Raw genomic sequence first — 25,758 nt, 5'->3', positions numbered from 1 at the left:
TTAAAATCTCTGCAGCAGGCATCCTCCATCTTAGCTGATTATGCTCCATGATCTGATCAGACATCACCCTTGATATTGTTCAGCTGCAAAGAAACTGACTCATATTGACTGAAGTATAACCAATTCCAGTTCTTCAGCAAGTTCACAAACCAGATGTTGTCAGTAAGACCAAAAGGAAAGACAACTACTGTCTGGACCAATGTAAATAATCATGTGCAACAATGTCTCTATCAATGCTAGGTTGCTGCCTAAATCTAAACAAATAAGAGGTAAACATGGTGGCATTTCAGATAACAGACAGTTTACAGTATTAAAAATTCAGTAGTCTCTTGTTCCAGAAAAAAAAAAAAAAAAAAAACGTTTGCCATAAAGTAAAACAGGTTAAAGCAGCAACAGGTGAAATAAAGAAAATAGTTCAGTATTTTTAGCCATTCAATGCAGAACATGTACCAACAGACAATACAGGAAGTGATATTCTCAAACATGCTTCCCAGTTATGGCTGCATCTCCTTTACCAGGACTTACACTGGCTTTAACAGTCACTCCATGAAGACTCCCACCTCATAGCTGAATGCTCTAGCCTCTGTTCATCTCTTCTTCACATAAACATGTTCCAGACTCCTCCTGATCCACGTTCAAAAGACTTGTAATCACATTCTCCTGGCCCTGTCTTATAAGGGAACATGTATGCACCTGAAAGTAATTTTCCTTGCTGCAGATATCTTTTATTAAAGATACCAGCCTCTATTTCCCCACTAGTCTGCACCAGACCTTAGATCCACTTTATTCAGCACTAGCTTTCCCAAAACCTTGACTCATGCAAGCTTCCTGTCTTTTCCAGGCACTGTACCAATGGAATCATAATACTATGTTGCAGATGTCCCACCCCCACCTGCACACATATACACACAACTTGGACCCACCATCTTCAAGCCCAGTGGAAGGTTTGGGGAGTCTCAATAAACCAATACTGTGGTGAGGAAAATTAGGATGATGTTGGATATGGAAGCAGAATAGTTGCAACATCCAGGCCTTCCTGTAGAGGTTGACGCTCCCTTCTTTTTGCTGGTGTAGCCATTGCAGTAGGGCATGATTTCTAACTAGAGTGAGCTCCCTACCCATAAATTAATATAGCACAAGGACCCCCAGGGCCCTTTAATAGCCAGGCACTCTTGCACTCTCTCTCTCTCTCCCTTACTCTCTCTCTCTCTCTATTGAAGAATATATGGTCTCCACTTTTGTCAGCTTTCTGCTCTAATAGCAGTTTCCCATTCTCTGGCTCAAAATTACCCCTAGCACACCTCTGAACATCATCATCATCATCATCATCATCATTATCATCATGAACCCACTTTTACTCATTTTTCTACATGGGGTCGGGATGTCGTGTTAACTGTTGCCATCTCTCTCAATGCAATACCACATAACTGCTTCTTCAACACTCATGCCTGACTGTCATAGATCCTCTCTCACATAATCTATCTACCTATTTGCTGGATGCTTTCATTTCCTCTTACCTTCATCCTGTCTATCCCAAGTCGTCTTCACCAAATTGCCTTCTGCTTTTCTGCATATGCCCGAACCACTGTAATCTGTTCTGCAATTGGAGCTACTTTGGCTTCTACTCTTATATCCTACCACCCTCCTCAGGCACTTAATTTCCATCACATCTAACTTTATGGCACTGGCAATAGGGGCACATGTACCCCTTCAATTGTTAGCATGGATCCCTGTAGTAGGCTGCAGTAGGCCAGGATCCTCAACACGCTTATCACTACAAATTCCCATGCCCATTTTGGCAACATTAGTCAACATGACCAAATCACCTACAGCCATATTTTACACCATTGAGGGGCTAGCCCTGCCACAGCTCACAGTCTGTGATCAGTGTTCTCCTATCTTGAAGAGACTGTACACCACAGTAGATGCCCAAAGCGGTTGGTTTATACAACTCTTCCCCCATAGGGCACCATGTAGAGTCTGTGCTGCTGCCCACAGCTCCATTCATTGGCAAGTTTGAGAAGGAAACACTCAGCATGTTTTTCAGAGGTGGGAAGAACCACCCACAGACACAGGGAGAACATGCAGACACCAAACAGGCACTGGCCAGAGGTCAGGATCAAATCTTGTACTTTATGCACAGAAGGCAAAGACCTTGACCATTATGCCATCTGGTCTCCTAGCACTCCTCTGAACCATAAAGAATTAATGACTTGGAGAAGTCAAGGAACATTAGCACTGGGGCAGAGTATCAGGTTTGCTTAAGCTTTTTGCAAGCCTTCTCTCTCCCAGTGTTCACCTGACACATTTAGGCTGTCTTTCTTTAATATTATCCTTTAAGCGGACATGCTAAAGAGGAGAATGAGAACTGAGGGATAAACTTCCTATAACAAGCAGGACTCAGAGAGGCACTCACTTTTCATTCATTTATTTATTTATTTATTGGTGTGGGGGGGAGGAGACTGGCCACTAGGTTCTCACTTTGTTTTTTTTTTTTGTTTTTTTTTTCTGGCTTGGGATACTGACCATTTCTTAATAGCTTCCAATTTCTCTTTTTGAGGTTTAATCATCCCACTACACAATAAATGTGAAAACCAGTCTTCCAAGTGAATACATACATCATCCAGGTGGGCTTTATAGGGATGGTAAGTCTCAGGATGCAATCTAAAACATTTGCAACATGTCTGTGGCCCCTTGAAAGCTGAAGAGAAGGATACTATATTGAAAAAAAAAACACTTGCTGTTGAAAAGGTAGCTTTTGCCCTAGTGTCATCAGGTAAGGCTATTTGCCAGTATCCCTTTGTGATGTCTGTAACAGTTAGAAACCTAGCCTTCTCTAACTATTCTGTCAACTCATCTACTTGGGGCTGCCAAATTTTGAGATGCTAGTAAGTCTCCTGAAGTCATTAAAAAAGTAGACAGTGCCATCTGGTTGTGGAAACAGTATGATAAGAATATTCTAGTCATTTCACTTATTAATTACTCCTAGCATTAACAATTTTTTATTTCCTCCTGGACTGGTCTCATATTAATCTTTTCCCTTGGGGCTGTTTCTTTGTGGTGGTTAATAACAGCTGTCCTCCCAGGCATCTCAGAAAAGATGTCTTTGTTGCTTGAAAGGACCTCCTGTACTTCTTGATTCTGGACTTTGAAAGGTTGTTATCCATTACCACTGCATGAACAACCTTATTTTTTCCTCCTTTTAATCCCTGACCTCTGATACTGTATTTAACATACTCATTTGCACCTCCCTTCAGGGGTGTGAAACATTTAAGTGATAAATGTGTTCTGTACACTTCTTCCATAGTTGTCTGACTTCATAGTCTGCCTCATTTACTTTTTTTCATTTTCTTCATAGGGTTCCTGATAACCTTTTAAGAAGTGTGTTTTCAATTACAGGATTTAGACTTAGTCTCCTACTTGAAACTCCCTAGTTTGGGCATTTCTATTACAGACTCTGTTGGCTAGTTTGTGCTTTCTACATATGTTCCTGCATAACTAGAATTAACTCCTTCATTCTGTCCTGTAAATTGATGGAATGGGCCCACAGTACTTCTAAAATGTGATACCCCTTTTCCATTGTCTCTTTGACTATGTCTTATTGCCCTCAACAGCTCAAAGGCATTAAAATCCATACAGGCCTATGGCACCTCTCGGATGGAAAACATTAAATATGGCAAAGATTGGTCTCAGTTTTTTCCATCTTTTTCTTTGACTTTTCTCAAAATCAGTTTTACGACTCAGTTAAAGCATTCCACCAAACCATCAGTTTATGTTCTCAAGTGTTTGAACCATGGCAGAGGTGCAGCGTAATTTTAGACATGAAGGGTAAGACTTGATCTGTCAGGATTTCAATTGGGATTCCTAACTGGGAAAATAGCAGTACTAGTTCTTTTATTATACCTTTGGTATTACCTGTTCTGAGGGGAATAACCTCAGGAAATAACGTAGCATAATCCAATAACACCAAATTATACTCATGTCCATTGCTGGACATGACTATTAGCCCCACAATATCCATAGTAATTCTCTTAATGGAATTTCAGTTATGGACACAGGATTCCATGAATTCCAGAAGCCTAAATTAAGGGCTTTCTTTTGGTACTCAGGACAATAATTTTCAATTTCCTTTGATGAGATACCAGGCCAATAAAAACTAGTCAGAGGCCATGCTTCAGTTTCATGTTTGCCAAAATGTCTTCCTAACACATGTCTGTTGGCCATTTTCATGACCATATACTTAAAAGGCTTTTGCAATTTCCTCTCTCTTTGCCCCCCCCCCCCTTCACTCCTTGATACATCTGGTCATTTTACAGCTAAAATAGAGATGTACCGGGGGAAGCCCATTCGGGAAAGGAATCTTCCAAGACCACACTGGATATTTTCTGTTTAGCATAGCTCAGGGTTTTGTCCTCTCACTGGGTGGCTTTGAAGCTCGAGCAACCCATTTGATGGTTGAATAGATGAGGCTCTTCTCCATCCTGAATGCCTTAGGAGTTGAAAGTTCTGTCTCTTCTCCCACTGAGGCAAATATGTAGATCTCCATATCCCACTCCTTGCCAAAGAAAGGTAACTGGCACTAAAGTTCCAAATAAACTTCTAAAGTACCCTAGGCCAGAAGTTCTTTTTGTCCTTCTTGATTTCTTTTTTTCTTACTCTGTTCTGTGGTCTAGTCCTAATCTTAGCTTTCTGGAAGCCCACACAATCTACATCCTCCACTGTTTGTTGTCTATGTAGGGACTGGAGCAGAGGGACAATGGTCCACTCCCTGCTTTGACAAACTTAAACATAACTTAGTCTTTCCTGGACCTTCTACCATCACACTGGGTTTTTCAGAACCCCTGGCTGTGTGGATCTATAGCCTAGTGGATATATCCTGCCATTTGAGTTGGGGAATTGCTTTGGTTTTGTCTCCTCAGCTGGAATTTTATCAGGCTCCCATCATTTTCACCCTCCTACTGTTTTGAAAAGTCCTTAAAGGATGGAAGGTCCTTCTCAATAATTAGATAATGGGTGAGATATGGGTCAATGGTTACCAGTTTATATTCCTGTTTGACAGACTGGTGAATACCTCATTTTCTTCATGAATACAGACATTTTCAATACATTTTTATGACTGGGTTTCCTTCCTATGAATATCCTGTTCTTTCACCAAGGTAATCATGCTGCTGGAGTCCAGCAACCCCTGTAAATCATGCCTATCCACATTTATCAGATACTTTGTGAGTTTCTCAGTGGCAGAATAGCAGAATGCAGTTTTAACCATTCTACTATTGTAACGTTGTTGAGCTCCATGGTCTCCTGATCGCCTGCTTGTTCCTAAGATGGCTACATGAGTACTTTCATTTTTTCCTCAATGCAGTATTCAAAACACATCCCTATTTGCCACATATAAAATAGAACACATAGCCCCTTTAGTTCTATATAGAGTTCATCAACTACTTTGGCAGGTGTTTTTCAAACTGGCTGTCACAACATAGCCTTCACACTGCTAGAGTGACAAAGATCTTGGACTATTGTGGGTCTGATTGAAACATCCATATTTTAATAATTGCTGGCAAAGCTCTCTTAAATTTACCTATAAAGTAATTTCCATCATAGCATTTTTGCTCCAAGACAACTTAACATTTGTTTCAATACAATTGTGCTGTTAACATTTTGCTCCTAGAAAAAAAAAATGTCATGAAATTTAAGGGTTTGAGCCTCAAAAGTAACTCCAGTCCATGCTAACAAATTATTTCTTACCTTGTCAAAATCACTGCAGTCTGAACTAGGCATGTCCATGAAAGCACTGAGGGGATCCACATGAGTTGAGTTGCAAGTATCCATATCCAACTAGCCTGGACTCGGCCGTTTTCATTGGCTTTCCTTTCAAGGTTTCAAGATCTTATTTTTGACTATGAGGTTAAGTGAAGAATTTGCCTTTGGTCAAGCCATTAGTTTTACTACTGCTACTATTCCCTTGGCAGTGGTAGCTATCATTTGTAGTAGCTGTTCTGGGCCTCTTCACCTCAATTTACTCCTTATTAACCTCTGACACACCTTCTAGTTTGCCTATAGGTTCAGGAACCCCACTACATCAACAACACAATACCAGATGAATAGACAAAAATTATTTCCCTATTGCAGTGAATTATCATTAAAACACGTGGAAGTGGTATGTGGAACTGGAATTTCAGATTTGTTTAGCTGAAGTGTTAATTAATTTGCTGTATCTGCCATATATGGTATTTCAGGCAGCAGACAGTTTGCATCTTTAAAAATTCATTTGTTTCATTCTTTAAAAAAAAAAAAAAATCAAAGAAGCTCATTTCAGAATAAAACAGGATAAGGCAGCAACCGATGAAACAAAGCAAACAGTTCAGTCTTTTTAGGAGATGAGATACCAGAAATTAGAATGGATGTCAACAAACAAACACAGGAATTGATAGTCCCAAACATGCTACCCATTTCTATCAATAGTCTTCAGTGCTAAACAGCCAATGTCTCCTTTACCACGAATTCCACTGGTTGTTATTATCTTTCTCTGTAGATTTCCCATTCAAAGCCAGATGCTATGGTGTTGGTTATGTTACAACACATTATTAGAAAGACCCAGCCCTAAGTATAAATCAAATATTGCCATGGACTTTATATACTTTTCAAAAACATCTATCCACTTCTGGGAATTGCCCCTTTCTTAGACCACCGAGAAAGTTTCTGTCACTATGAACATATTTCAGTTACCTACCCACAAAATTATACCATCCTGAAAAAAACACCAGATCTTCTAGCATTTCCTGAAACTTGTTCTGAGAAATACCAGGAAGTACACATACCAGCAACGGTAAATCTGTAGTTTTTCAGGCAGCCTCAGAACATTCAGTATCTGACCCATCAAACTCTTCGATATCTCTCCAAATTTGGGAACTTTTAGCCTGCAAGATACCGATATTCCTCCACTTGTCTATATCGTAGGCTAAAAAATGCCCCCGGAATACATTAGTTTTGACAGTTTAGAATGTTCTGCTTCAGTCAGGAGTGGTTCTTGAAGGCATATCATTTTAGGTGAAGGGGAATGCTTACTGTAATTTTAATGATCAAAACTGCCAACCTTGGAATTATGCAACTATAACTGAGATCATGGAAGATACATACTGAGTCAGAAGTTGGAATATCTCAGAGTATTTCACCATTTAGAGATGCATCAATGGCAGATCTTTTATACATACACATACATATAATATATAGTTACTGGGAGTGTTACAGACTCCCACCTCATTAAATGTTTAAATTAAAATGCATTTTCTACAATTACAGGACTCACAAACATCTGGTCTTCAGACTGTGATATGTAGCTATTTTGGTGGGGTGGAGGTCAGTAAACTTCTTTTTCTGTTTTCAAAAACTTTTTATTAGATTTTAAACTAGCAATAAATAAATCAAAAAAACTATTAACAACATAGTAGTACTAACCTATGAACCTATTAACAACATAACAACTATTTAACTATATATAAAAAGTCAATAACAGGATTACCTTATAGATAATTAAACCATTAATACTTTTCAAGTAAATCACTTCATTTTTGTCAGCAAACTTTTGATATAGGCAAAATGCCTAAGATAATTTTTTTCCTGGATTTTTCAGTCAATTGGTATTCCATGAAAAGAGTGGCAGAGGCAAGAGATATTTAGAGACAATCTTCTATCTAAACAGAATATAAATATAACCTGTTCCTTGTTCAATCACAGCCTCACCTCAGTCTTTGTCACTACCAAATGGCACACTGCTACAGTCATCCCTCTCCACAAAAGAGTGACTACAGACCCTGGGACTGATCGCCCCATTAGCCTGGTGAGTCTGATATGCAAAGCTATGGAACATATCATCATGGACCTAATAAACAAAGATATAAGGAATCTCCAAAATCTGGATCCTACACAGTTTGGTTTTGTGAAGGGTAGATCATAACTGCTCAACTTGGTCGACTTCTTTGAGTCAGTCACCAGAGCTGTGGATGAAGGCAAGGTGGTTCATACAGCCTACCTTGATCTGGCCAAGGCCTTTGATACCACTCCCCACTCAGGAATCATAGAAAAACTCACTAAGCTAGACATCAACCCCTATATCACTAAGTTGGTTGCAAACTGGCTCACAGATAGAACCCACAGTGTGAAAGTAGCTGACTCCAAGTCAGGCTGAAGACCAGTCATGGTTCGGTCCTGGGTCCTCTCCTGTTTGCTATCTACTTCTCTGAAGTCCAGGCCAACACAAAAGGACTCTGGCTGACAAAGTTCACAGACGATTGCAAGTTGGGAGCTATTATTAACTCCCCAAGTGATGTTGACATCCTACAGAAAGGCCTCACTGACACCGACGACTGGTGTCAGAACCATGGCCTTAAGCTCAATGCAAAAAATGTGTCGTCATCCCCCTTGAGAGAAACTCAGTTCCCTTGAATTACCACATCGATAGTAGTCCACTAAACACAGAAAATGTTATAAGAGATCTGGGAACACAGGTTGATAGGAACCTCTCTTTTGACCACCACATTGCCACTGTGGTCAGAAAGTCCTTCTATGTAGCACATCTCATTACTAAGGGTTTTGCATCCAGGAAGAAAGAGGTCATTGCCTCCCTCTACTCTTCCCTCATTAGGCCAATCATCGAGTACAATGCCCCATTTGGCATGTACCTCACTACACACCTGCAACAACTGGAGAGGCCACAAAAGTACCTCACAAAGAGGATCCTGGGCCTTAAACACTTGTCCTATACGGACAGACTCAAAAAACACCAACTATTCTCTGTCTCATATCGCCTACTTAGAGGCGATCTCTGCTTAACTTACAAAGCCATGTCTGACCCAGCTCTGTTAGAAATGCTACATCTAAATAAATCCCAATCCCTCTGCACCACACACTCCAGAGACCTCAACCTCATTACCACAATCAACAGAACATGCTGGAGGGACAGGTTCATAACCCAGAGACTGCCCATGCTATGGAATAGACCTCCCATACATGTCATGCAGAGCACCTCACTGACCCTCTTCAAGAGAAATCTTGATGAGTGAATGGGAAATAGAAAATGCACCCCGGGGATCACTCCAGTGGCTCTACTCGAAAGAGGCACTGGGAACTAAGGGCGGGTGGCACAATGCCAGGGTAATCCTATGGACTAGGCTTGTAAAGGCTCCAGGGCCATTAGCCTAGTAGACACCTATGAACCATCCATGACAAAATATAAAAGAAATAAGTTTAAGAGTATGTAACACACAAAATAAACCCTAAACTGTCAAACATAACCCAGACTTGACTTCACAGGTAATATGTCTCGCTCCAAAAACAATTATTGTTAATTCTTGAATACAAATACTGCTCCTAAAGAAAGCAGACTGACACCTACTGTGATATATAAATCATGACTGACATACCATATATAAAGAGGAAAGTTATGTGTGCCAGAATACCCCATAGAACTAGAGTCTTTTGAACCCTACTACCACTTTACTAGAGCAAGTACAAGTACTCGAGTTTAGCAATTCTGCATACCAGTAAAAAGGAAACAGCCTGAAGCTATCATACTCCCAAAGAGCCATTTCACATTATAAAAATTTTTTTTTTGCTTTGGCAGATGGAGCAGAGAATTCAGATCCATTTCAGTGCTGTTAGAAGGAATAAAAAGGTTACAGATAATGGCAAACGATGTATCCAGAGAAGTATACAAACTATGTTATGTCAAAGTGTGCCACTTAACATTAAAATACCAACCCAAAGGAAAGAACTGATACTCCTGATATATTATTTTACATCTGTATTATTCAATAATCATATGTACAGCCCATCTGTAAACAAAGCTCCAAACAGCATTTTGCTCTGAATTAGAAATGCCTTACATAATTAATCTTTTCACTAAAACTTGTGTGTGTGTGTGTGTGTGTGTGTGTGTGTGTGTGTGTGTGTGTGTGTGTGTGTGTGTGTGTGTGTGTGTGTGTGCATCTGTATGTATATATATATATATATATATATATATATACACATATAAAATACATTAATATATTATAGTTTCTGTTGATTCATGTAACAAACTAACTGCACCCCACAATACATGAACATACTTTCACCAGGCACAAACTATTGCACCTTTGACTAGCATTATAAGTATCCTTTACTTTACTCAAAACCATACACAATTGTCAGCATATTTCAGTTTTCTTTTGCCAGGCAGTCTATTTCAGCTTTTTGACTTTCTACTGTAGGTTGTTCCTTTTTTAAATATGCTAACAATTACATTAAAGTAGAATTTTATCCTGTGTCAGCATTAATAATCATAATATAAATTTCAATTTTTGGTAGCAATCTACCTTCTTGCAATATTGTGTATTCATTTCATGCAATTTCTCTTTTCTATGTTTCTCATGTTCAAGTTCAGTGTAAAACATTGCAGCTGTTCTTCTTGCAGGCCTCTACTGAAAAAGGGACTGTTAAAACCCAGTCAGACTTTTCTGTTAAACAAATGTTAATAAACAACAAATAAATATTCCAAATGTTCCTAAATACAACTAAAGGTGCACATCTGACTCTGGGTACTAATCTTTGGGTAACACAAATGATCACAATACCTACGATTTTTAATAGACTGTCAGTGTACAGCAATCCTCATTCACAAGTCTAGCCAATGTAGTTTGTAACCACCACCCCCCCCCCCCTTAGGTAGTATTGATGCTAGCCCTAATTAGAAACCCCAGCATCCATTTTATCATCTATTCCAATGTCCTGTTGTTCATTAGGTCTTTATCTCACTGTAGTCAAGTCATTGTGTTGCTTATTTTTATCCCTGTAAGAGATTATCACTGTAATAATTACCGTCCTCCTTAATGTACATAGTTTGTAATAATGTTTTAAATTGCATTCCTGTTGACACAAGCAACATCTCTGAGTGTAAATATGTGTCCTAAAAATCCATTAGCCTGCCTTATGCCATACGTCCAAGACAATTTTATTACAACCCCCTTACCTCCCAAACCACTAATAACCTGCATGTCATCTTTTCTTGTTCTTTTCTCTCCAGCAGATTCATAGTTCTTTATATGTACACTTACCCTTTCAATGTACATGACACAAGGTGGCTGCCTATTAATTTTCCAGAGACTCTCTATCCTAAGCCCATTTCTACTCTGAAAAAATAAATATTCTTCTGCATACTTCACTTCCTCATGCAGCCATATGGCTTTTCCAAGGTTCTCATGTATGTACATCCATACCTGCTGCATCTTATATGTAATGTCCTCATCCAAAGCTTCCAGACAACCCATTCCCTACTCATAGTTATAGTAGTTTCATCCTAAAAATTCCTTCCTTTCCAACTACACACTATCTTCCTCCATTTGCTTGCCTACTCTGAGTATCTCCAAGGATAATTTTCTTCTCATGCCATTCTAATCTCAGTCCTTCCTATAATTCTCCCCTCTGGACATATCACTCAATACACTGCACAATTCATCTTTGCTATTAGTGTCACAAATAAGTGTCATTTACTTTACATTTTTAATGATCCACATCAGGATGCTGGTTATATGTCTTGACTTGTATTGTGTCACTGTAACTTCTGTATGTTATTGCTTCCTGTGTGGGTCACATCAGAAAAAGGAGACTGCCTCACTGTCCTGCTTCTGTGATGGATAGATGGGCAAACTGATCAATACTACCTATGTTAACAGACACTGCCTACAGACAAAAGGAGATATGATGATTATGAAAAAGAAAGCAGACAAGCAAATACATACATACATACAAATATTTCAAGCACGGGCATTAAAGCCCTTCTAGCTTGCCAATATGCCAAAACACCTGTTCCCATAATAAGTGTCCAGGCTATTCTTAAAAATATCTAAACTAGTACTTGCTTTAATGTAAGTTGGTAGTCTGTTCCATGCATCAGCTGCTCTCTCAGAGAACCAGTTAGTACACTTCTCATTCCGGTAGAATCTTCTACATAGGTTGTCTGATGATTCTCTAGTACTTTTTGATAACCCCAAACATTCCCAGAGGTAGTTGTCTCTAAATGCCCTATATACCTGAATAAGATCTCCTCTTCGATATCTATAGGAGACACTGTACGAGTTCAGATATTTGTCTTTCATAATAACTTGTTTTCAAATCCATGAATGCCCTTGCTATATTTCCACTGTACTCTTTCCAGTTTGCTCATGCTTGTTTTCTTATAAGGTTTCCATATTGTTATTCCATATTCAAGTTTGAGTCTAGTGTAACTAACAAACAATGATTTCATCATTTTTGATTTCCTACACTTTATAAATCTTTTTATACGACTTATAGTTCTATAACTACCATTACCCAGTTGGTTGGTATGATTAGAAAAACTCATAGCTTGATCTTAGCCATATAGCCAGGTCCTTAAATGAGTGTAAGTTTCAATTACTATGTGCTGTATTAAATATTCACCTTTCAATTTATGCCTCCCAAATCTCATGTGCTTAGTTTTAGCATATTATTCTCCTTTGCCCAAATGATCAATTTAGTCAAATTCTTCTGCAGACATATAAATAACCAAAAATACACCGAGCTCTTCTTCTGCAGACATGCCTTACTTGTGAAACATGTAATCAGTTTACCCAATTTCAGGTAATCTGTATATAGACTGTAGAATGTAATCTGCTATACCAAGATGACATTATGGGACTGACTTCTCTGGAAGTAAGGCTTATGTCTTAAATTAGCTTAAATGCTTTTGCTGCCATAATCTCTATCTAATGTCTTCATCTAGTTTACCCTTAAGTATTACTGGGAAAGAGCTGTGTCAGTAAATGTCACTTGATTGTGTACAATTCTTTTATTTAACAGAAATGAAAGATATTCTCTGACTGGATAGATGGATTTACATTAGGAAAAGTAAAATATAATTTGAAATGTAATAATATCCATTCAACCTTGCAGTAAAGCACAAGATAACCTGTCACCATTATGAATACTTTGGCAATTATAGAAAAGTAATACACATAATTTATTTCTTCCTACATTTGCAGGCTCTGTATTTTTTACGCTATTCCTAAAAATATCACATTGTTTTTATGATTACCAAAACCTCTATTACTGTTAAGGAAAAACAATAATATATATATTTTCTATCAAATACATGTTATTGCTATGAGGGAAGCAAACATTATGTTTATATAATTCTATCAAGACGCAGACAGGCATGGCAACAAACACTGGCATCGGTTTTAACCTGACAATACTGCCCAGATGCAGCAGAGTGGTCATCCTGAGTTTGTACCTGGCCTCCTTGTTACCAATGTCACTCTTCAAAACCTCACCATCCTACAATCATTACTCAGCACTTGTATGACAAGCAGAATAGTGTTCCATATTAATAAGTGCATAAAGTTTTCTATAAAGTCAATGCCTCACCAAAATAATGTAGTTTTAAAATTATTTACAGCTACCCTGGGTTTGACATTGCCAAGAGACATGGTCACAGTGAATAGAATCCTGAGGAGTGAGCAACACCTGTGGAGTGCAGGGCTACTTATCATTCTCAGAACAATATCTTTGTGAAATAACAGCATTGCTTCATCCATTTAAATAATGATCAATATGGTGGAGGATCACTGCCCTACTCTTAGCAGCACCCTGAACAATATCAAAAACCATCTAACCTGCCATGTATCCACAAGATGCTTGTCACTCCTCAGCTGTGTCACCATCTTTTTACAGACAAAACAGGAGAGAAAGTAAATAATATGGAAGTAAAAGCCTAAAGAACATTAAAATACACAAGTACACAAGACTAATTCAAATTTAAATAACTTTATTGAAGTTGTATTGTACAAATACAGTAAGACAGCAGTACCACAGCAAAACACAAATAACTAATTCCTAAGAGGAAACAGGTTAGTCAAAACTGTAATAATTGGCCTATTCAAGTTTTGCACAAATAACTCATCACAGTCTACTCACACTAGCACACATAGGTTCCAGGGGCAATTCATGCTTAATTAAGTCACATCCAGCAGAAATGCTGCCAGAATGCAATGCAACATACACATACCCAGTTGGTAGGGTGTGGTTTTGTGTGTGTGTGTGTGTGTGTGTGTGTGTGTGTGTGTGTGTGTGTGTGTGTGAGCACTAGCACATTGTCGTGCAGGATGTAACTCTCAATTATCTCATGGCATCTCGAATCATAACAATTCCAGGCATGCAGTTGCCTTGGAGCCTAAGGTATTGCAGAACATTCCCTCTCAATGTCAGACTCAGAAAGTAAACATGCTACCGTCACTACTCCATGCACTTTTGGTGACATGGAAAGCTACTGTCAGAAATCAGTCTGGCACATATGCATGTACATTTACATATAAATACTCACTATCCACTACCCAATCCCCCTCTTTCATTTTCAGTAGTCTGCAAAGGCAGAATGCATAGATATTTCTTAGAATATATGCACAGCTACTTCATAAAGAGACTTCATTCTCATTTGTGTGTGCAAACACAAATACCTCTTAGAGATTACAGTCATACCTATCCGACCCTAAACACATATGCAGCCACACTCACACACACCCTGAAGACTAACTGCATAAAATGCTCACTGCTATGAACAATGTATCCCATGAGGACACTCCATGCCATTTTAGAGGTCCCAATGATGAAGTACATCAATATGATCCCATGCAGCAAGTTAAAAGCAGTTTTTGTGGATCCCGCCATCAGTAACTATAGACTGTTCTAAACCAGTATGCACAGGCAACTCAGCAAATACTGTCAGAATACATATTTCACCCTCCCAAAAGTAAACTGTACAGCAAATTATGACCTATGCGCAAGTCTTCCAAAAGAAGCGTGTCTTTAATGCTTCAGTGCTGTGAGTCTTTATATCAGTTCAGAACTATTCAAGTTCATTCTTGGGGATGCTTCATGCTTATGCAATGAACAGTCCTATGACAATTCTTTTGAAAACATGTTCCTGCAACACTGAGGTCATCAGGTATAGGAAAGTAAATTTACATCATAGCAGCCATCAATCTGCAGAAAGAAAAAGAAATGTTAGCATTCACTTTTGCTGTACTTTCCACAAACCAGCTATAATCTCATATATCTACTATTTTCATCTCCATTTCGTACACCACTGACATTCAAAATATTTCAACAGTGCTTAGAACCACAGACAAACATTTCCTTCCAACATACACAGATTATGACATATATTCTCTTTGAGAATGTTAGCTGCTCTATATTTTTTCTTGCACCCTCTTTCCTTACTGGCATGACTCATGCATGTACGTCCTAGTATTTGCATTTCTGAACTTCAGAGCTGCATTCTTTTCTACCATTTCCACTAGAAAACTACTGCAGGAATACACTACCTCTCTTAATAAGTATATATGCTTCTCACTCTAATGTAATCCAGCCTCCGGTTGTGGGCACGTGTTATTCAGAAAATCTGTTCATATCTCATCACCAACATGGAGAATTTCCATCAGTCATTATAGAACTCATACTACCATCAAGTTCCAAGAGGGGTTGCTCTTTTCCAGCATATCAGCATCCTATCAGCCCCTCTAACCTTCACAGAACTACACATCCTATTAACCTTTGTGCCGCATACTGTAGAAAACTGCTGGTATATCTCCTTGTTCACTTTCAATACCATGCGATCTACACTGTAATGAGAAATCTATAATGAAAAATCATAACTCATTTAATTGTGACTCAAATACTAAAACATCTAAATAAAAACACAAAATCACAAATTAAAACATTGCATAAAGGTCAACAAACTTTATTTGTGTGCCACCACACCCCAAATCTCTATATGTACTAACTCAGAGGTTGATCACATTTGTAGAAAAGGGAAAAGTAAATAAAAGTAACACTTACATTTTCCCTTTAACCTGAGTCACCTGACCTAGAATATAGCATTAAAAAGAAGTTATGAGCTCACTATAACGTTCCATCTGTGTTGTCCATTTTTATTCTTCCTCAACTAACAGGGATCGGATCCGACTCGCCCGTTGCTAAAGCTCGTGGCAACCAGAAGCTCTCGAGCTTCTCCCTTACCCATAATGCACCAACCCTAATTACTTCAGATCTTGTTTGCTGCTTAGAAAAGTAAAAAAAATGCAAATTATTATTATTATTATTATGGAGAAGCTATATCTGAAGTCTTATATATCAAAAATAAGACAGGTAGGCTGTGAAAAGCTCATTCTTCCAGAAGTCTTAAGGATGGGGGTTGGTGGGAGGGGAGATGACGAAGAATGAAAAAGGACAGCACAAATGGAATGTTATGGTGAGTGTCTGATGTTGTCAATTTTCATTCATTCCTCAGCTGATGGGACAGAGTCTCCAGCTACTTAATTTCCAGGGTGGCCTCAAGAAAGGATATCCCTGAGCATCACAGAACCAAAAGATGCTCTTCCTCTGGAGACCAGATCTAATTTGTAATGATTAATAAATGTATGGGGAGTACCCCAAGTAGCTGCTGCACAAATATCACCCATGGACATTCTGGACTGAAATACTGAGGAAGTTACTATGGATCTGGTGGAATGAGCACAAATGTTTTTTGTTAAAGTGATACCTGATTTATTATACACAAAAGAAATGCAATTTGTTATCCATTTAGATAGCGTAACTGGTTTACCCGATGTGGGTGCTGTAAATGAAACAAACAGTTGATTCAATTTCCTGATGTCCTTAGTCCTATTCAAATAAAAATGTAACTGCTTGTGGACACCCAGTAAGTGTAGTGTAGCCTCACCTTTGTTGGAAAATTTGGTTAATTGATTAATATTGGATTCTGACACCACCTTTGGAAGAAATGATGGATTAGTATATAAAGTTACTCTGTCCCTATGAAAAATCAAGTATAGGGACTCTGAGGATAATGCTTGTATCTCACAAATTCTTCTGGCTGAAGCAATGGCTGCTAAAAAAAATTGTCTTCCATTAAAGAAATTTAAGGTCTCGGGTAGCTGCAGGCTCAAATGGGGGTTGAATAAGATACTGCAGCACTAGATTTAGGTCCCAAAGAGGAGTAGGATCTTTAAAGGAAGGCCTCAGGAGTAGTATGCCTCTTAAAAATGCTTTGCTTAACTTATGAGATGCTACTGACGAGTCATTTATCCCAAAATGAAAATTTGATATTGCTGCTAACTGGACTCTTAACTATGGAAGAACTAGCTCCTTCATTAAAGAGATGTGATAAAAAATCTAATATATTATGTATGGGAGTTGTAAGAGGTTCAGTGTTATGCTTTTAAGCCCAAAAAAAAATCTTTTCCATTTGCTGGAGTATAGTTTCCTGGTAGAAGGTTTATGGGAAGACATCAAAATATGATGGACAGGGGAAGAGAGCATTGGATGTCTGGCTATCAATGGAATTGGAGAAGCTAGGCAGTCAGTCTGAGGTTTGCCATATCTGGGTGTATCATGTCTGTTGGGTGAGACAGAAGATCCAGAGTTGGATCCAGAAACCAAAATGGTTGAATTAGGTGAGGCCAAAGAAAGGGAAACCAAATCTGTCAATGTCAAAATGGAGTAATGAGGATAACTTTACTCTTCAACCTGGAAGCTTTCTGAAGGAATTTGTGAATTAAAGGAATGGGAGGATACGTGTACAGGAGACTAGGGGGGCAATTCTGAAGTACAGCATCCCTCAGAGATTTCCCCTCTGAGGGGATTAGGGTAAAATAGCTGCTGAACTTGATGTTCAGGGGGTAAGCGAAAAGATCGCAGCAAGACTGGCCCCATTGACGGAAGATCTTGTCTGCAATTTTCTTGTTGAGGGACCATTTGTGGGGTAGAAGAATGCACCTGATCAGTTTGTGTGCTATCACATTGGATTTCCCCAGGATGTACATTGCTAAGATAAAGCAGTTGGAAGAGATCACCCACTGCCATACCCTGACAGCTTCTCGATACAATGAGTAGGATTTAGTTCCTCGCTATTTGGTGATGTACAAGACGATCAACATGTTTTCTGACTGGAATTGTCCCCAAAGGGAAAGCATTCTGAAATGCCTACAACACTAACAGCACTGCTCTTATCTCTAGGACATTTATATGCAATTTGGCTTCCTCGGGGGACCAGGTGCCTTGGACTGCCCCCCCCCCTCACCGTAGCTGGGAAGTGTCCATGGTCACTATGGCCTTGGGCTGAGGGGGAACGAATGGAAGACCTTGTAGAACCTGGTCTGAATGAATCCACCATTCTAGATATCTCTAGCAGATGTGAGTGGTTCTTACTGTGTATGACATAGGTTGATAAAGAATCTACCACTGAGCAGCTAACATCCATTGCAGAATTTTCATGTAAAACTTGGCTAGTGGTACCAATGTTATTGCTACTGCCATCAATCCCAGAGCCTGAAGGATGAGTCAGGCTGAAATTGAAGTGCTGCAGGTTATCATTTTGACTTGAAGTCTTATAGTCTAAACCCTCACTAATGGAAGAAAAGGAATGGTTGTCTTTGTATTGAAAACTGCTCCTATAAACTCTAAAGTCTGAGTCAGTTGCAGATGAGATTTGTTGTAGTTTATGGTTATCCCCCAGATAAGAGCAAACCTGGAGAACCCGGTCTCTTACACATATGACTTGATGCCTGGTCAGAGCCGTAATGAGCTAGTTGTCCAGACATGGAAACACTTGGAATCCTTGCAGCCTCTGGTGAGCTGCTACTACTGCCATGCACTTGGTAAACACCCTGGGGGCTGTGGTGAGCATAAAAGGACAGCACTCTGAACTAATGATGACTGGTTCCCAGCCAGAAGTGTAAATACCTTCTGGACAATCTTTATGTGATAGAATGCATCCTGAAGGTCTATAGAGCACATCCAGTCATTTTTGCCCAGAAAGGGGAGAATGGACTGAACCATGACCATCTGAAACTTGGTGTTTTGAACTGACTTGTTTAGCTCATTGACATCCAGAATCGATCTCCATTCCCTTGTTTTCTTTGGCAATAAAAAGAACCTTGAGTAAGTTCCAGATTCTATCTGGTCTGCTGGGACCTTTTAAATGACTCTTTTTTTTCTAGCAGCTTTCATATTTGAATTGCTGTTTTTCCCTCTAACTGGATGAAATAGTGGGGATTTTTCTTGAAAGTAGCGGTGGAAGGAAAAAGGGTATTATATATCCTCTGGAAATAATCCTCTGTTATATCTAGCTAGGCACTCTGGTGCAGGGATAGTCATCCCCCAACTGCCTCCAGAGGTGGGCAAGTGGGCTTCCTTTCAGGAGTACTGATAGGGTTTGTCAAAGAACAAACCTCTGAAACTATTTCTGCCACATGTTTGGTGGCATCTCTGGGAGATCTTCCTCCACATGTGTCCTGGAAAGGACCCTGAGACTTTCTGAACCACATTTTACTATCACCTCGCTGATTCCTGGAAAAGGTTTGTTGAGAGGTCAGAAAACACACCCACAACAGACAGGGTCTTTCCATCCTTTTCACACCTGAATAGAGTGTCCTTCACCTTGGGGTCAAACAAAGATATTTTGTCAAAAGAGGCATTGCTGAAAGAGGACTTGAAAGGCTCTGCAAACTCACAAAGGCACATCCAGGCTTGTTTCCTTATGGGAATGCCTGAACCTGCTACTCTTGTGGTTCCCTCTACTATGTTTTAGATCAATCTCATGGAAGAATTGGATATGAACTGAAGGGTAGCTAGCTGGGAAGTTACGGAGACCTGCACTTCCTCAGTAACAGCACCCAAAAGAGTATTTAATAACTCCTTAAACAAATCCCTTTGTAATCTGGTAAAATGTGCCAAGTAGCTGAGAGACCTCAGTGCAAAAGTAGATGAGGTGTATACACACTTCCCAAATCTGTGTACTTCCCATGAGTCCCTGTTGGAGGGAATGGACAGTGGAACTTTCTTCAGCTAGTTTCTTCTGGGTGGCTGCTGCAACAACAGTGGCATCAACAGGAAGTCCCTTACACCAGAACTGTCTGTCCTCCGGTGGTGCCATTATCCTATCTGGTCTCTGAGGAATAGGTTCTATGGTGTCTGGAGTCTTCCATGCCCATAGTTAAATCATGTCAATGAGCTCATCGGCTGGTGGAGTCACCCAGGAGGTAGAGGGTCCAGTACCAAAAGCCTCCAGAAGAACAGATTCCTCAGACAAAAGATTACTAGGCATCCAGCCAACTCTCTGTTTAAGGATTTCCAGGATGTCTCTAAACAAGACATCTTCAGAAGGTGACCATGGAGACCCTCTTCCCTCATCAAAATCTGTATGCTCTGTCATGGAGTCCTCCAGGGAATCAATGTGTTTCCTGTTGCACGTCCTCTTTCTGTTGAGCTCCTCAATGGGATGCTCTGGGGAGGTATCTGAAAAGGAAATTACAATTCCCTGAGTAGCAGCCTGGGGCATTTGTACTAGCTGTGCCAGTGGAATGAGATGGTGAGGCTCTAAGTGCTGGGTCATCATGGAAGACTTCAGATCCAAGGGGGAAGGTTTTGACAGTACTGCTGGAGCAGAAGAGACCCTCTCCACAGCCTCAAAGGCTGAGCAGACCAAAGAAGAAGAGGACATCGGACCAGAGAAGACACAATTCTTGATCATAGCCCCCTCCTGCTCCAAGGGCAAGACATTCAAGGTGAAAGCTGGAGTTGAGCTGTCCAGTGCTGAGGCTCCAAGGTGCAGAGATGGCATGGAAAATCTCAGAGTCAAATACAATACCTTGGATCCAACAGGCAGATTACAGCTCCGAGAGCTCTCAGGGATGACTTCACATCAGAGGAAAAGAATATCCTCGGATCTGAAACTGACGGATCTGGTCACCTCAGACCCAGGGACTCTGACACTCCAGTGGTAGTCACAGGAGGAACCTGTAAAGGGGAAGTTGAAAACATTCAGACTTCCTGACCTGGAGGGGTAGGAGCTGAGGAAACTCCAATCTGCCCCTGCACTAAGAGGATGTTTTTCACCAATGTCTCCATGTCTTCTCTGGTTAGGCTCCTGAAAGAATGAGCAAAAAATGTAAATGGAGATCTGGGGCACTCCAAAAAGGTAAAGGAACTTATCTGGAACAGGTTCCAGGGAGGGAGAGTACCTTACTCTAGGTAAGGGTTTAAATGCCAGTTTAGGTGATATTGGATCCAATAGCATAGGACCAGACAACTTAGAACTTGCTCGATCCTGTTTGGAAACAGTCGGATCTGAAACAGTTGGACCAGATGATTTTGAGGCTTTCAGATCCATAGCTGAGTGGGATCTATAAGTTTTGACTTCTTTTGCTCCTGGGTTGAGACCATATCTTTTGCTGATCTTTCTCTCGAGGAATCTGAGGTAGAAGATGAAGAGGAAGGCCTCAGAGTAGAGGATTTCTTTGACTTAACCTTTGAAGATCAACCTTCAGAAAATAGCTTCTCAAAAAGAGCAGGGAAGAAGGCCTTTCAATATGAGCTTATTTTTTATTTACATTAAAGGTCATAGACTGAAACTATCGCATATAGAGCAGTCTTCACGCAAATGAAGAGGGCCCAAACAATACACGCATAAAGTGTGGGCATCTGAGAAAGGCAATTTATGCCCACACTTTATGCATTTTTTAAACCCTGCTGGCTTTTCCGACATGTTTAAAACTTTTGAAAACTGTCTAAAACAGAAGAAAGAAAAAGATTTTTTTTGGAAGGCCGAAGGAAAAAAGGGGAAAATACCAACTATGGTAATGAAGAACTACCAAGGTAAAGGAAGAGATACTAGCAATAGTATCAGGACAGTACACAAGTACAAACTAGGGAAGAAACATAATAAGGTATTAGTACATGGATGAAAATGGAAAGTAGGGTAAGGCTTCTGAATAGAAAGATAATCAGCAGTAAGGAAATAAACTGTATAAAGAATACAATTATCACTTATCTCTACAAAACTCGAGAGTCTTTTTGCTGGAGCGGCAAACAAGATCTGAGGTAATTGGGGTTGGTGCATGATGGGTAAGGAAGAAGCTCAAGAGTTCCTGGTTGCCACGGGCTTTACCAATGGCTAAGTCAACTCAGATCCGACTAATTGAATATGAACCCATCAATTGAGGACTGAATGAAAATTGACAACATCAAATCCATTATTTATGACAAAGCAAAACCTGATGTACTGGAGCACTGATATGATAATGCAAGACATTGCTTAAAGAATACTTCAAATGTAGACAAAATATTATGCAATCAAAGTTAGTATTTAATGTACGTATTCTGCCAATATTTTTCTTTCTCTGAGGCACTGGCATGCCCTTCTGCATTTCAGACATGAAAAATCAGCCACCACGCTCAACACTTTTAGTAGTTTCAGATGTTCATTCAAAAATTATTTAATCTTCAAAAAATCCTTTAACTTTTCAACCCAAGTGTTCATGCCACTAAAGATATTGGTAACATTTGGAACAAAACATATCTTACTTTCCAGGTTGCCCTTTACCTCAAGCACACATGATTAGGAATATCTGCAGAAAGCATGGCTGCATGAGGGTGCATTCAGACGTTTCCTATGCCTTTTCTAGTTTATGTTTTTCAGAATAAATTAGACATAGCCACAAAATAGGGCACATATCAATGGCATGCTTTTTACTGTTTATTTAATTTATTTATTTACCATTTGTGTACTGGGTTAGTCCCACTAGGCTAGTAGCCTCTTTTCTGTGGAGGCCCAAGGTGGTATTTATACTACTAGGGCAATCTGGCCAGGCATAAGGGAACTTACCCTACTCTTGGTAGTCAGGGGAAGCCTTTGTGTGTTACACATCCTGACTTCTTGTTTTCCTGTCCAGGTGCGGAGGCAACCAGGAAGAACAGAGAGAAAACATGCCTGATACAGCTTTTGTTAAAAATGGAGTGAAAGTTGTTGAAATTGTAGCTGAAATGGTAGAATCGATACCAGAAGTTTTTTTACTGATGATGTGGGTGCAGAAAAACAGTGACAATGGTGTAAAAGGAGATTGTAGCTGTAGCTGAGATGGATTCAGAGGAAAACTTTCAGAGGTGATTGTTTGAAGGAGAGACAGTTACCTCTGAAAAATGCATAATTACAACCTTCCAATCTGGGGGTTGCGGGATGATTAGTTGGAAGAAATGGTAAACCAAAGTGAGACAGAAAGTGGAGCAGCAATTTCATGGAGCAACATCATGGACAAAATAAAAGAAGGTAAAGAAGAAGAGACTATGCCAGAGACAAACACTTAAGCACAAACTGTTGGAGAAGAAGAAAAGAAAAAAGAAGAAAGAAGAAATAAAAGAAACACAAAAGTGTACAGTACATGTGAGCAGTACAAAAGAAGAAACTTTGGACAGGTGTGAGGTTTGGGGCACTGTCATAGCACTTCTGGGTGTCAAAGCAAAATGGGTAAGAGCATTTACTTTAATTAATAAAGAGACAATTTGTGACTTGATATTTGAGACTGGAAATTTTTTTGTGTGCATATGAACAAAAAAAAAATATTTATCCATGGTCAGAATATCTGGTGCAAGGTTTTTCCAGACAAGCAAAAAAAGAATAATGATCAATTTTATAACTGAAGATGAAGTAAAAGAACTGAAAGAACATTTGTTAAGTATTTGTAAAGAAGTAATAGACACTGTAAAACATATGATGAAAGAGAACTGTGGACTTGGGATGGGAATGTGGAGTAATACTGAAAATGAAAAATGATAATGTTATGCACGCACCTAGTATTATTAATGGTCATGGTAATAGAGATTTTGTGAAATACAGGGGTCAACCAAAGACTTGCTGGTTTTGGGAAAAATGATCATTTAATCAATGAATGTGATAAAAAGATGTTGGTAAAACAGGGCATAATTCAAAAAAATGTGATTTAAAGTGCACAAAATGTGGCAATTCTGGTCAATCATGGCTAGAATGTTAAAGGAATGTGCAATAAAATGAAAATTAAGTTATGCAGGAGAAAGAGACAGAAAAATGTGTTATACAAGAAAATGTACAAAAAGATGTGACTGATAAAGAGCTTACGCATGAAGTTAAAGAAAGTAACAAGGAAAAAGAAATAAAGGAGACAAGTGAGAATGAAGCTGACTGGCGCACAGTAAGAAATAAAAATAATTTGATAGGGAAAAGAGTTAAAGAAAGGAAAAAAAATTCAAAAATATAATGCTTAGAGAAAATAAAAAGGAAAGGGGTAAACGTTTTATTCTACTAACTGTTCTTAAAAGCTGAAAATATTAGCTTTAATGTGAACAGTATGACACATATTAAGAGGAGATTAGGTATATTACAATGGTTTGGTGCAGTAGATGCACATATTATTGTTTTAGAATATATCAGATTATTAACATAGGAAGAAAAAACACAAACTGAAAAACTTTGGAATGGTGCAGTAGTTTGGAACATGGGAAAAGAAACATTCTCAAGCATATATATATTATGTCAAGAAATCATTAAAATATTAGATGTAACTATAGTAGAACTAGGACGAATTATGGTAATAGACTTAATATGGAAAATATGTGTACAGAATTATAGCTTTATATGCATATGTAACAAAAAAGAGAGAGAAAGAATGTTTAAAAATATTCTTGAATATGTTTGTGTAAATATGGATATTATGGTGGTGGGTGATTTTAATTGCAATTTAATAAAAAATAAGAGCAAATGTGATGTTAAAATGGTTAAAGAAATTATGAAAAGTAGAAAGTTAAGTGTATGGGAGAATAACCACTGGACCTACAAAAAGAATGAAATTAGGACAGAAAGGGATTATTTTTTAATATCTGGATTTCCAGATCATGTGGATGTATGGTTAAATTACAGGAAATGGAGAATATATAAGAATAGGAAAAGGAATAAAGATAATTAATAAAAAGGAATTCGATTTAGAAGAGAAAAAAGAACTTATTGAATTATGGAAAATATGAATATGAAAGAATTTTATGAGAATTTGACTGTGGTGGCTTAATTTTAAAGGGAAATATAAAAAAAAAGTTTTAGAATGTATAAGGAAGAAAATAAGAAAGAAAAACAGAGATATAAGATACTAAGTTGAGAAACATTTAGAAGCACAGTACAGAAGAAAATTTCCTTTTATGAAAAAGAAAGAGAAATATGTAAAATGAATCAAATTAAAATTAACAACTTGTTATATAAACAAAAATATTGTTTACAAGGAGTGAAATAAGAGGTAGCACCGTATTTGATTAAAATGATAAAAGAAGGAAAAATAATAAGAGAATTAAAAAATAAGGAAGGTAAGCAAATAAGACAGCAAGAAGGAATATACAAAATAATTAAATAATATGTGTTGGAATTATTTGTTAAAAGAGAAAAAAACAGAACAAATTTATAAAGGTGAAAAAATAAATAATGAAGATAATGACTATTTAGAACAAAAAATAACTGAAATAACTGAATGAAATTCTAAAAGATATTAACATGAATTTTGAAACAGGATTGGATGGAAATTAATATGGTATGTATAAAGAAATGCAAAAATCATTTTTATAGAAGTTATGAATGAATGGTTAGAAACTGGAATTAAAGAGAAAGAGAGATGTACAGACATTATAAAATTTATATTGAAAAAATGAAATAAAGAGGAGATAAAAAATGGAGACCTATAACATTAAATAATATGGATTATAAAATCTTTATGATAATAATAACAAAAAGGCTAAAAAATGGATACAATATGTGACCAAAATTTATTTGGAGAAAAAGGAAGTCAGGAGTTATTATGGATAATAAGAGAAATAGTTGATGATATAAATAAAAATGCACAACTGAAGATTATGATAGGA

General features: G+C 38.4%; 1 protein-coding gene across 4 annotated transcripts in view; it reads right to left on the bottom strand.

The window, feature by feature from the left end:
- Positions 1–13,799: 13,799 nt before the first annotated feature.
- The window catches only part of NICN1 (nicolin 1), a 525,511-nt gene continuing 513,552 nt past the window's right edge, over positions 13,800–25,758 (bottom strand). For all 4 annotated transcript variants that reach the window (XM_044070573.1, XM_044070574.1, XM_044070572.1 and 1 more), the window contains one exon: positions 13,800–15,030. In XM_044070573.1, the coding sequence (XP_043926508.1) occupies positions 14,989–15,030 (42 nt within the window). In that variant the 3' untranslated portion in view covers positions 13,800–14,988. The remainder of the gene's footprint in view (positions 15,031–25,758) is intronic.

The sequence above is a fragment of the Protopterus annectens genome, chromosome 4.part1 (assembly GCF_019279795.1).
Source record: "Protopterus annectens isolate FY-2018-M chromosome 4.part1, PAN1.0, whole genome shotgun sequence".
NCBI classification, from domain to species: Eukaryota; Metazoa; Chordata; order Ceratodontiformes; family Protopteridae; genus Protopterus; species Protopterus annectens.
Note: the sequence above shows the minus strand (reverse complement) of the source record. Positions and strands in the feature narration are given on the sequence as shown.